This window comes from Augochlora pura, chromosome 7 (assembly GCF_028453695.1).
Source record: "Augochlora pura isolate Apur16 chromosome 7, APUR_v2.2.1, whole genome shotgun sequence".
NCBI classification, from domain to species: domain Eukaryota; kingdom Metazoa; phylum Arthropoda; class Insecta; order Hymenoptera; family Halictidae; genus Augochlora; species Augochlora pura.
This window is the reverse complement of record NC_135778.1, coordinates 30928253-30941134: the sequence shown is the minus strand read 5'-3', so window position 1 is coordinate 30941134 and position 12882 is coordinate 30928253. Positions and strand designations below refer to the sequence as shown.

General features: G+C 33.7%; 2 protein-coding genes across 2 annotated transcripts; one reads left to right on the top strand and one right to left on the bottom strand.

The window, feature by feature from the left end:
* The first annotated feature begins 2382 nt into the window (after window positions 1–2382).
* On the top strand, window positions 2383–9065 carry LOC144473326 (uncharacterized). Its single transcript, XM_078187112.1, has 15 exons — window positions 2383–2400; window positions 2784–3288; window positions 3397–4018; window positions 4102–4538; window positions 4608–4809; window positions 4916–5339; window positions 5424–5798; window positions 5876–6011; window positions 6083–6507; window positions 6578–6871; window positions 7022–7262; window positions 7345–7721; window positions 7802–7956; window positions 8263–8389; window positions 8455–9065. Exons 2-15 carry the CDS (start codon window positions 2784–2786, stop codon window positions 8515–8517), a joined length of 4383 nt encoding a protein of 1460 aa, XP_078043238.1. The 5' UTR covers window positions 2383–2400; the 3' UTR covers window positions 8518–9065.
* A 102-nt stretch (window positions 9066–9167) lies between these two features.
* LOC144473327 (uncharacterized) lies at window positions 9168–12102 on the bottom strand. Its single transcript, XM_078187113.1, has 9 exons — window positions 11935–12102; window positions 11747–11833; window positions 11411–11655; window positions 11122–11348; window positions 10798–11058; window positions 10168–10359; window positions 9859–10100; window positions 9449–9763; window positions 9168–9337 (listed from the first exon to the last, which is right to left on the bottom strand). The coding sequence occupies exons 2-9, from the start codon at window positions 11827–11829 to the stop codon at window positions 9217–9219; spliced, it is 1686 nt and encodes a 561-aa protein (XP_078043239.1). The 5' UTR covers window positions 11830–11833; window positions 11935–12102; the 3' UTR covers window positions 9168–9216.
* Window positions 12103–12882: the final 780 nt, after the last annotated feature.

Genomic DNA, 12882 nt, shown 5'->3' with positions numbered 1-12882 from the left:
CTTAGTCGTGGGGAGGATGAACTTTTCCATACATTGTTCCATTCGTTTTCAATCGTTGTTTATAGAATATTATTTAGAGTCTCGGGTGGTAGGTTATTGTTAGGTATGTTGGAGGATGATAAGTTGGCTGCCTCTTTGGCCGCTTTGTCAGCTGTTTCGTTTCCGGCAATCCCGACGTGGGAGGGGACCCAGATTATTGTTATCATGTTGTTTCTTAGGGTTGCTCCTTTGTATGCTTTTTAGCATTCTTGGATGATGGAGTCGTTGGACCAGCGGTTTTTGATAGCTGTGATGGCGTTCAAGGAATCGCAGAAAATGGCGAAGTTCTTGTCTTGCTGGGAGGAAATGTTTTCCAAGGCATGTTTTATTGCGTTGATTTCACAGAAGAGGGCTGGTGCTTTTGGATGGAGTTTGGTTTTTTGGATCGTTTGACCACTAACAACTGCATATCCAGAGCCAGTTGGGCTACTGGAGCCGTCAGTATACATTTGTATATTTGGGTGTGGGTTGGTAGGTTGTTTTTCAGCTCTAGGAATAAGGTTTTAAGCACTACATGATTTTTCTTCTTTTGGTTTGTAACCGGGTCCGATTTACACGCGGGGAATAGGCGGAAATTCTGCTAACCGACACGCCCGGTTACTGTCAGCGTCGGCGATTTGCGTGTAGTTCGTGTCACTGGACGTAAGGATCTGCCTGAGGGATGATTAATAAATTTTAATTAGAAATTATTACGTGGAGATTAATTTTAATTTTATAAGAGCGCGGAATGTCGATTTCTCGCCAAGTACGGGTCGTCCGCAGGAGCACGTTGTTTACAAACTTCTGCTCGGAAACGACGGCGAGGTCGATTACAATATAGCGCGGTGTTCCGCGCTATGACGCAAAGATGTTCACAAAAGGTCTGGTATGAATTAATGAGATAAATTAAATAATTGACTGTGTTGCGGACGCGAGAATTCTTTCTTTTTAATCAACGCACGTACAGTGCCGCGACGCGGTTTTGCGTTCGCGACTCCCCGGTTTTGGAGCGCTTGCAGATTAGGAGACGGACAGGTCGGTTTGCCTTGTCTCGTCCGGTCGGTTTGACCCACTAATTACAACGTTTTTCGCACGGCTTAAGATTACTAGATTCGATTTCTCACACTTCCAAACGCACAGTGCCGAATTCTGCTCTCGCATCGACCTCCTTCGATCGCTATCGAGTGGGGATCGACGCGTACGCATCTTCGGCGCTGGAGAAGGGAGATCACGCGTTGTCACACCATACATACACACACTTCACGACGGCGCAACGCCACGAAGCAGAAACGCACGTGTTGCGTGATCACGCGCCCATAGGTATAAATAAGCGCCTCTGGTTATTTAAATTATAAACTTAGTTGATGCCGACAGGAGGGAAATTCGAATGTAGATACAGATTTATATCGTATATTTATATAGAGACACTGTATCGCCTGAGTAGAATAACTGAGAATATGTAAGGAGATAATGTGAGAGTTCCCACGAAATTTATCGTCGAACCTTTTCTTTATTTAGCGAGACTAATCGAGGAATGTAGAGAAAGTCACGTAGCCTCTCGTAAGACCCTCTCCGATTTCACGTGAACTAGACGAGTCACAATAACAAACCCGGATCTCTCAAGTACAGGACGTCGTAAATCTTTAGACAAGGACTTCTCGGAACCTTCTCTGACCTCTCTCTCTCTTACTCAGTCCTCGAACCGAAATCTTCGCGCGCGGCACACCCCCACAATGTTCGTTTCGGCGGGCTTTTCACCCCTGCGCGCTCGACTCCCACGCGCTCGACTCCCGCGCACTCCCACCCGCATGCGCACTCTCGAACCACCAACCATCTTCGAGCTGTAACCGGGAGACGCACCGGCCGACAAATCAACGTCCAGTAAATTCACCAGCTCCCAGCTAATTTTCCTATTGGCTAAAGAAGGAGGGAAGGAAAAGAAGCTGGAAGAAAATGCAGATCTCCACAGAAAACCTCAGACTTTATTCGACAGTCAAAGAAAGTACATCTTAGAGCTCTATAAATAAAGTAACTTTTGCTTAAAGTATTCAGAGTTTGTACATCTCTCTACAACCTTTCACGAGCAGAGCGGTTCAGCGCTCCACGGGCAACCGAACCATACCGAATTCCCTACACTAAACAATTCAGACCGTAACAGTAATTACATTTAACTTAACCTAGTTACGCTAGATGGCGCGTCGAGCTTACCGCTACACATGTATACACACATTGAAAATTTTGAAACGAAACGTTAACGTTTATGCGATTAATAAGTATAACGAAAAACGAACGTGTATCAGTGGTTACTTTGAGTTTCTGTATAATTTTATAAACGTTTTGTAATTTTCTGAAAGCGAAGGACACGTATGTATATATTTTAGAGTAAGTATTACATACAGAATACTATTAAACGGTTAATTACTAGCATTGCTGTTTTTACTTAGAAACTTTTGTACTCAGTTGGAACATTAATTGATTACGAAAGTGAAATAATAATAAAAAATCATGAAGGATTTATTCGATCAATGTCAATGCAAGAAATTATTGTAATTAAAGTAATTATAGTAATTATTCATTCAATTGTTTAAACAATTTATTTAATTTTATTCAAACAATAATAAAATACTAATGTCAGTTAATGGGAAATCAATAATTTTGAATTTTTTGATTTATAATGAATTATTTACATTACAATATTAATTAATGACCATAATAAGATTAATATAGTATAGTGAACGTAACTAATATTTTTTTAATTTTTGTAGATGGATGATACATTAGATTCCATTAGACCATTGTGTAATCTAAATTCACATGATGGAGCATCATTTTTATTCGGAAAAGACCCAAGTGTCTCGGCTTATGGTCAAAAACCATATATTTCAAAAGACACAGAAATTAATTTGATATCTGTTGATAAGATTGAAGAATGCAATTCTGTAGAAGAGACAAACTCAGAATTAAAGAATTTTCAGGCTATTAAAGTCTACTTACGTCTCAAACCATTTCCCAAACAAATTAAATTAACACAGGAGCAACAAGAGGCATATAAAATTCTGAATTCCACTACGTTGCTGACAAAACTTCCTACTTTGGATAATACTAGTTATTCCTTGAAGAGATCTAATAACAGTGATATTGTACATAGAAAATATACATTTACTCAAACATTTGGAGCAGAGGTTACTCAACTGGAGCTGTTTGAACAAGCTGTTAAGCGGTACATGATCGATTTTTTAGCTGGACAGAATTCAACTATCATGACTTATGGTAAAGATATGAGATATCTTATAGATATTATTTATACTTCATTTAATTAAACCAACATCTTGATCACTTCTATTATTGATTACTACACAAGTATTATAACTTTCATAGGTACTACAAGTTCAGGGAAATCATTTACTCTACAAGGGAGTATTACATCTCCTGGTATTATACCTAGATGTTTAGAATTTGTTTTCTCCAATATTACTCCAAAATCGTCTCCATCTTACAAACCAGTGAATCATTGTGATGTTGTTGCCTTGGGTCCCCTTGAACGTGCTCAAGAATTAGAAATGAAAACAAAATTATTAACGTTCGCTTCAATGGATAAACATCACTATATCAATGCTTACACGGAAATGCAAAAGTTGTTGCAAGAGGAATCACCAATCAGATCCAGTCAATGCACTAGTGCATATTACTCAGTTTGGGTATCTTTTGCAGAAATTTATAATGAAATTGTGTATGATCTTTTGTCGAATGAGACACAAAAAAGAAGAACCCCTTTGAAATTAGTAACTGATACACAAGGTACAGCTTTTATCAAAGGTCTCAAAACAGTATGCGTTAGTTCGGGCTCTGAGGCTTATCAGGTTTTAATGGCTGGACAATATAATTTAAAAGTAGCTGCAACAGCTCTAAATGCACGAAGTTCCAGGTCACATTGCATATTTACTATCAAATTATTGAAGTATTATGTTGAAAATGAACCAAAAGCTGTTGAAGTTAGCACGTAAGCAATAATATTTCTTATTAATTGTAATGTTTAGCCGAGAGTAATTCCTATATATGTAATTGTTCTTATAAATATTACAGTTTCGCCTTCTGCGATTTGGCTGGTTCAGAGCGATTGAAAAAAACATTAAATATTGGGGACAGATTGAAAGAAGCACAAAATATTAATACAAGTCTGTTAGTATTAGGAAAATGTTTAAAAACAATTCATGACGGGCAGTTATCTAAACAAAAACCAGAACATGTTGGTCCATTTAGGGAGTCAAAACTAACAAGATTGTTTCAGACAGCTCTTTCTGGCAAAGAACGTATGGCTTTAATAGTGAATATCAATCCTTTACCAAATTTGTATGTAGAAACACAAAATGTTTTGAATTTCGCTGCTATTGCAAAAAGGATAGTTTTAGAACAGAAACAGGAAGTACATGAAAGAAAGTCGAGATTTTCACAAATAGTTAGAGAAAGTATAAAAACAATTACTGATTGGGATGCTACAGAATTAGAAAGTGAAGATACAGGTATTTCTTAAAATTGCTTATATGTTTTAAACTGATTTATGTTAATTATACTTCTATGTATCTTAACAGTGTGGCCTAATACTGGTGATAATCATTATATAACTAATTATCTTCATGTCGAAGATTACAATGAATTGCTTTGTGAAAATAAAAATCTAAAGGATGAAATAAGATTACTGAAGAGTACTGCATTAAGTCGCGATCTAGAGATTCGCCAAGAAATGGCGGATACTTATACGACTATGATGAAAGATCTTGAATCTGAATGGAAGTATGTTACTAAATATTTCTTATTAAAATAATTTGTCTTATTTCATCATATAATTAATTAGTATAATCATTATATTTTAAAAATTATACCATCAATTGTCACCTAGGAATCATATAAATAATGTAGAGGAACAGCATGAAGATATTCTTCAATGGTCCGTGAAACAAATTGAAGATTTTTATAAACAAAAATTGAATGAAATTAGCTGCGACAAAAGAAAACGTCCGTCTACTCTAGATGATAATGTTGATGATAGAAAAAACAATGACGATTTAGAAATCCAAAACTCACAATTAACGTCAAAGCTTGTGTTACTTAAAAGTAGCGTGGATCAACTTAAAGAATCGAATCAGACTTTGGCAATCGAAAAGAATAAGCTATCTTTCGAACTAGAGCTAATAAAAAAAGATTTAGACAATACAAAAGCCTTATTGAGTGCAGTTCAGAAAGATGTTTGCACTAGTGAAGAAACAAAATATTATGTAGAAGAATTAAAGTCTCAATTGTTTGGTAAAGAGGATCAAGTGAAGGTGCATGCATAATTATTAATAATTATTTAATATTGTCTATGATTGTGAATACATACACCATTTTATATTTTACTATCGTTTTAGAAATTGAAAGTGTTTTTAAATGAAGCAAAGGAAGAGTATATTACTATTACTTCGGAAATAAGAGGGAAAGAGTATACTATTAAAGAACAGGAAGAAGAGTTATTAGAAAAACAGGAGACGATAAATGATTTAGAAGCCGAGCTTATAAATATTAATATTTGCCTCACAAAGGAGAGTAAAGAAAGAGAAGTACTAGATGAAAAATTAGAAGATCAAAATGAGAAATTGCTGGATTACGAGTGCAAAATACAAAATATGCTGAAGACAATAAATAAATTGGAATGTGATAAATTAGAATTATTACACGATGTGCAAGTATTAACAAAGTCAGCTGCGTTTAAAAGTTCCATACATGATTCATCATATAACAATGATGTATGTTATACCTTAATTTTGTAGAATACGTAAATAATCTTATGAATCGTAATTGACATCGCTAATTGTCACAATAGGTTCCAGAAACATCTCATGATTTTCCAAAGGATGTTGAATATCAAGGGATCGCGATTAAAAAGGAAATTTCTACCGATTACAAGGTAGGATCGTTAGATAAGTCTACTGAGACTGATAACAGCGATCCAAATATAGGTAGGTATAAGATTTTGATTTATGGTATTTAACGACAGTATTTATCATATAATTATTTGCCGATTGAATAGGATATGCAAAGATTGATGCTCAAATGAGAGAAAAGATACTTGCTGTAGAAGTAGAGAATTCAACACTAAAAGAGAAATTATCTCAAAGTACGACCGAGATACAGAGTTTGAGAGACGAACTGGATAATGCTAAAGTGAAATTAAAAGTTATATCTGACCAAATAAGTAATTTGCAAATGGATAACATAAAAACTAAAGTTGGAAGTGAAGAACCCGTTCAACGGAAAATTGACGAAGAAGCAGCAGAAATCATTTATGTGAATGAATATAAAATTCAAAATGAATGTCAGCCTATTAGAAAAGATGAAGATACTCAAACAAGCTTTGGTGGCGAATTTGATGAATGCGAGCTTACTCTGAACGAATTATCGAAATTAATGGTAAAATACGATGATGCGAAATCCCGGCTACGGAAAAAATGTAAAGTACGTAGATTCATAGTAATATATACACATCAATTTCTGACACATTTCTGATAGAACCATTATATTTAAGATGTTAGTTGAGTCTCGGCAAGAAATATCATCGTTGGCGCAGAAACTGGAAAGTCTGTCGGAAGAAAACATAAAAAACAAGCTTGTTTTAGAAGAATATCGAAACTCGATTGAATTTTTGACAAAGCAGCTTTCTCAAGGTGTGGTTGATGAAACACACAGTCAAAAATTATTAGAAGATAGCGATCAATCTAAGGCCAAACTAGATATAAAGATAGAGGATTATGAAAGACTTATTAATGAAGTTCAAAAAGAACTTTTACATACTAAGAGTAATTATAACGAGTGTATGAAAGTACGTAGAGTTTCGTAATCTTGCAATTGCACAGTACCATAAATTTTAACCATTTCAACTTCTTTAATTCCTTAAAAGTCTTGTCGCTCACGTAGTTTAGGTTTCTTAAAACATGGCAATTTATTCTGGCACGTTATATTATTATTGCAGTGCTTGGACGTACATGTTGCGAAAATCATGGAACTGGAGCTCAAACTTCAAACCGTAAAAGAACTTGAGCATCAAATAGAGGATTTAAATAAGAAGTTGGAAATATGTCAAGATGAGAAGGAACATCTGCAAAAGTTATTAGATGAAAATAATTATAAGCTCTTGGAATGTGAGGAACGTTTGGAAAGTGCAAAGGATATAGAACAGAAGAAAGATGCCGAAATATTGTCGCTTCAACAAGGTCAGATATATATATTTATAGTTGAGTAAGTAATTATAAATGTTACCTCTGTAGTGAAGAAAAAGAAAATTTGCCATTCCAGAAATGAAACTTCTAATTCAGAAAACGGATGTAGCTGACAGCGACGAGAAGCTTATGGAAGTAGAGATGAAAAATACAATAAAAGAATTGACAGAAACAAAACATAAACTTTCTCAAAGTGAAGAACATATTGAGAGCTTAAAGTCACGTGTTAAAACATATGAACAAAATGCCAAGATTTTAGAACTTCTTCAACAAAGTACTCAAGAGAGGCAAATAGAAAATGACAAGTTACGGAAAAAGAACGAAGAACTAAAGAATAGTTTGATTGAGAAGGAACGGGAAATGGAAGCATTTATGAAAAATAGGAATGAGATGGTTGCCAAATATGAGACATTGGTAAGGAATCAACAAGAGGATTTAGAGAAACAAAAACAAGTAACACTTCCTTATTAAAAATTGTTTAATGAAATTGAATGCTTACGAGTAAGTTGTACATAATGATACTTCTTTTATAGGCAACAGTACATCATGTTAAAATGAAAGGCCGTTACGAAGACGCGTCAGAGGATGAAGTGATAACAAGAGAACTTAGGACAAGGCGACCACCGAAAAAATATTCTCCCACACCAGACGATGTATCCATAGTCGAGCTACCTTCTTCAGAGACTAAGTATGAACATAAATGGTATAGTATACATTAGACTAAATGAAGAGGTTCTGAAGGGAACATTCTTTTTTTTATCTCTGAGACCCATTTTATTTATTTTATAAACATACCTACATTAAATTTTCATTTTATAACTACTAGCTGGTTTAGATCTTCTATCGCTTTTCTGTTCTTCTAGACAGAGTCGATCAAAAGTGTTAAATAATTATAAATAAATTCTTCGTTTTATTATGAAATAATCAGGAGCCCTTTGCATGGTCGTTTGAGCAATGAAAATATGTATTAGAGAATGTTGTTATTTATTTTTAGACGGGTTGGTAAACGTACTGTACTTCCACCTCCTACAGAGCCTTTTTCGGAGAAAAGAAAAAATACCCGTAAAAAGAAATTATTTGTGGCAGAGGATGAATCTTTTCATGATATTGAACCAGTTGAGGTAAATTTGTATTAAATAATTTTAATAATTCCATAGATTATTAATATATTTTTTATTTTTTTCAGTGTACAGTAACAAGTACACCTATAGAAGTGAAAACTCGTCGTTTAAGATCTAAACGAAAATAATAAATTGTAACTAAAATGTATCGATTAAGAATGAGTTATCATAACCGATTACTTTGAAAAATGAAGAAATGGAATACTGACTGCGTCGGTGATTTCATGTAAAAAAAATACCTTACTACGCAAGACATACATGCAATCTGTGATATTTTACCGTAAGATGAATTATTAAAACCAGTATTTTTGTATCATTAAATTATTGTCTATATGAAAATAGTATATTTTTGGGTACTGTGTGGCTTTTTTCATTTATTTTACTACGTTATCTTATTCATGAAGATTCGAGGAGTTACATGGTTACTATGCTATAAGATCACATCTCTGGGACTTCCTAACCAGTGACATTAGAACTTCAGTTGTGCGACGTCAATTGAAAATTGGACAGGCCCTGCCAGTTGAGGTTCGAAGTAGAGTATACATGTCGTGACTGTCAAGAAGAGTTTGAAGAAAAGTGGTAACTAGTTCTGTACCAAAGGAAGTAATTGTCCCACAAACTCAAATTCTGAACGTTATATGTGTATACGAGTCAAAAATTTAAAGAACTAAAAACATTAATACTCATCCTTGACGTATGACGAGCTAAAAAGGATACAATAACGAGCTGTTATAGAGAAAATAATCGAGATTCGCTTTAATTACTAAAAAATGCTTTATTATAAATAATATACAAGGTATAAAATAAATTACAAACTGTATAAAAAACTACTTAGACTTCTGAATTATATATAACAATAAATTATAACGCTCAACCCATTCTGGAAAAGTAGCACCATCTACAGTAGTCTCAACAATATTCATTACTTCTTCAACAGTATGATGTACCCTACACATATAATACAAAGTAGAACAAATTGTACAGTTTAATAAAATATACAAAAACGATTTTTTCGTAAGTAATTGCATTTTTTTAAAATATTCTCATGGAATTACATACCAATCGTTTAGTATTCTATTGAATTCGTTAATCTTATCTTTCGTCTTCACATTTATAGTTTTTGATAAATTTAACAATTCCAGTATATTACAGTCATATCCTTCGTGTTTTAACACAGTTGTTTGCAGAGTATCAAAATTCTCTACAATGTGACAAAAATTAAATCTTTTGTGGAACAATATTAAAATGAAATTTTTGTAACATTCTAGTAAAGAATATATTGGTGTGTGAATCATTGGAAAATAGTGAACAATATGTGTAGCTTGATTATTAGGTACCAAGAGAGAAGCTTCTGTGATACACATATTTTTATGTCTGAAAATAACGAATAATACACAAATCAAATTTAACAATTTCATGTCATATGTACATTTTTATAACAGATGATAATGAAATATTAGTAATCGAACCTGTAAATTCCAACATCGTTTTTTACTTTAATCTTCCTCAAAGCATTACAATCCATAGTGTCATAAAACATATCCAATTCAGTTCTTAAACTGTTTTTCAAACATGAGTAGTCATAAATATTGTTTCTCAATGCTAATATTTTCTGTAATATTAAACTCATCTCATTTCTTATTTTCATAATATGCTCCGGCAAGGATTTCAAGTGATTTAATGATTGTTGTATACACTCTGCATATGTCATCTACAATCGATTTGTAATTAATGTATAATATAATTAGTAGCACAAGGATTTCAAAAAGTTAACATACTATTTTCTTATCGATATCTTCTATTTCTGAAATCAATTCAGCTAATTCAAATGCTAATGTACTATTCTCATTTAAGTCTTCTCGAATTTTAACAACTTCATCACTTAAATATTTTTGTTCAATTTCCAACTTGCAAACTTCTAGTGCTAATGCAAGCCATGTGATTATATCTGGCGAATAGTTTGAACCTGTCTAAAGTAATAATAGTTTATATTTATATCTAAAATTATGGATAGAAAACAAGTATGGGATTATCCATTTTAATCGGAACCTACAAAACAGTATAGTATGTACTGATACTATTACTAACGTTTTTGTTTTATTTATGGCATATTCAGACTAATGTAACTATTGGTTACAATAATAATATAATTTTTATTGATAAATGGTGGCTATAAATAATGTAATATAATTCACAGATTAATATGCACCAGCCAAAAAAAAATCTATAATCACCATAACTGACAGTATCATAATAGAAAATTTAGAGTGAGTCTAAGAAGTCTTATTGTTATATCTACTCATTTCATACAATTAGGTTTCTTCTTATATGGATAATCCCTTTACAAAGCATACCTCAGTTTTTTCTGACATAAAATTTGACATAACTTTAATATAATCTTGGTATACCTCAATTTTTTCTGTGAGTTCAAGAATACTTTGTTGATGATTATCTGCTTGTGTGTTATACCATAATCGTTTTGTAACCATAGAAACTTGTTGCCCATATATTTTGGCAATGCCAATATTTAAATTTTGTATTCCCATGTCCAAAGGTTTGGTAGTTACCATTTTCATTAACATATCCACACTTTCTGTCAAATTGTTATTCAAGTGACACCATAGTGTAGAAACTTCAATTTTAAAATTGTTTGATATTGTATCACATATCTAAAAGTTCATTGTAAATTTCAATATTTTCTTATTCAAATCATATTTTATTTGTATGCATACTTGTTTTTTATTTGCTCCATCCCAAAAAGTTGACACTAAATTTAACATTTCTGTTAGCAGTTTAGGATCTAAATCTTTACAAGTACTTGGCATTAAATATTCACAAACTAATTTCATCTTCTTGCAATCTTCGATTTGTGTAACAGTTTGATCATATTTCATCTTAATTAAGTTTTTTCTTATTCTTATTTTAGAATGCTCAGATCTAATTTCTCTTAACTTTTGTACTGAAACAATCATATACAATATACATATTTTTTCATACATATGTCTGTAGATCTACACGTACCTTTTTGTCTGACTGCAAAATCTAATCGTTTGTATTCTTCTTCTAGTTTAGATATTTGGTTTGTTACATCACTTTTTGTGGATTTTAGCTGTATAAGGTTTTGCATGCACTGAACTACTTTATTTGTCTGTCCTGTTCTTAACTGATGTAATAATACATTTTTACGTACAGTTTTTACTTCATCAACAGTAAATATAACATCAGCTAAATCATCCCATAGAAATGAAACAGTACCTGCGTATAATCTGTAAAAATGTAAACTTTTGCATGAATACAACTGCAATGCTCAATTTTTCTACATTCTACTTATAAACAACATTAAAAATGTATACAAACAGTTTTTTTACAGAATCATTACAAATTGTCGGTGAACATCCCAATTTATGAGTCCACGCAAACGGATCAGTAGATTTCTCCATATTTCTGAAACATAAAAAGTAAATGTATTCATAAATAAGTATAGTTAAGTAACTGCATTTAAATATACATATGTACATAGCAATGAAATAAAGTTTGAAGATTACCTTTAAATACATACAGTAGCTAACAAAAACTCACAACACAAAAACTACTTCCCGAGTTCGATCATGAAAATACTAAAAGTCACTTTTGTCTGTATAACTTGACAATTCTTAACTAAGCCAAACTGTCAGAAATTCAAACGGGTTCATAGGTACAACGTACGTGGGCGCTTAAATCTTGACCATAAAATATCATAACACAGTTGACGGCATTACTGTTGTAATGTCGCCGGAATCTAGATCGCCGTCATCTTAATAATCCCCATTGCCACGATAGAGCGCTTTATTCGAATAACAAATACCATGAGAACCAGTATAGTAGTGTTGCGTAGCTTTGGGTGGGATTTAGGGAAGTTTGGCTGGTTCAGATGGCCGTGGAACACAAAAGTGTTCTGTGTTGCGTAACTTTGGGTGGGATTTAGAGAAGTTTGGCTGGTTCGGATGCCTGTGGAGCACAAAAGTGTTCTGCTTGTGTAGGGCTTGTAAAAATTAACTAGTTACACAAAAATCGTCTTCAAAATTTTATTTCCTGGATAAAGATTTTATCTCCAAGCCTCCAAAAAATAAAGTCCGCGTATTTTCCCGAGGAATCGAGTTTTGTTCCTGCGTTCCTTCTTTTTTTTCCTTCCTTATCCAATAGGAAAATTGGGGTCCTCTAGCTGGATGCTGATTCGTCGGATGATCCGTCTTCCGGTTGCAGATTGGTGGTTCGACGGTGCGAGTGCGGATGGGAGTGCGCGGGAGTCGAGCGCGCAGGGGTAAAAAGCCCGCCGAAACGAACGCAGTGGGGGCATGCCGCGCGCGAAGATTTCGGCTCGAGGACAGCGTGACAGCACTCTCTTCGAACCACTTGTTTATTCTGGCGTAAGTCTTTCTGATCAGACCAGGGGCCACCTCTTTGTCACAGGCGCTGACAACTAGTGCCACATCATCGGCTATACCTAAAACCTG

What these genes read in the sequence shown, in the direction of transcription:
- LOC144473326 (XM_078187112.1), top strand. Translation starts at nt 2,784, where the DNA reads ATGGATGATACATTAGATTCCATTAGACCATTGTGTAATCTAAATTCA. An exon ending in TAACAGCGATCCAAATATAG is followed by an intron (nt 6,012 to 6,082) that starts GTAGGTATAAGA and finishes CCGATTGAATAG; the next exon opens with GATATGCAAAGATTGATGCT. An exon ending in ATTTAGAGAAACAAAAACAA is followed by an intron (nt 7,722 to 7,801) that starts GTAACACTTCCT and finishes CTTCTTTTATAG; the next exon opens with GCAACAGTACATCATGTTAA.
- LOC144473327 (XM_078187113.1), bottom strand. Translation starts at nt 11,829, where the DNA reads ATGGAGAAATCTACTGATCCGTTTGCGTGGACTCATAAATTGGGATGT. An exon ending in AAGATATCGATAAGAAAATA is followed by an intron (nt 10,101 to 10,167) that starts GTATGTTAACTT and finishes AATCGATTGTAG; the next exon opens with ATGACATATGCAGAGTGTAT. An exon ending in AACGATGTTGGAATTTACAG is followed by an intron (nt 9,764 to 9,858) that starts GTTCGATTACTA and finishes CGTTATTTTCAG; the next exon opens with ACATAAAAATATGTGTATCA.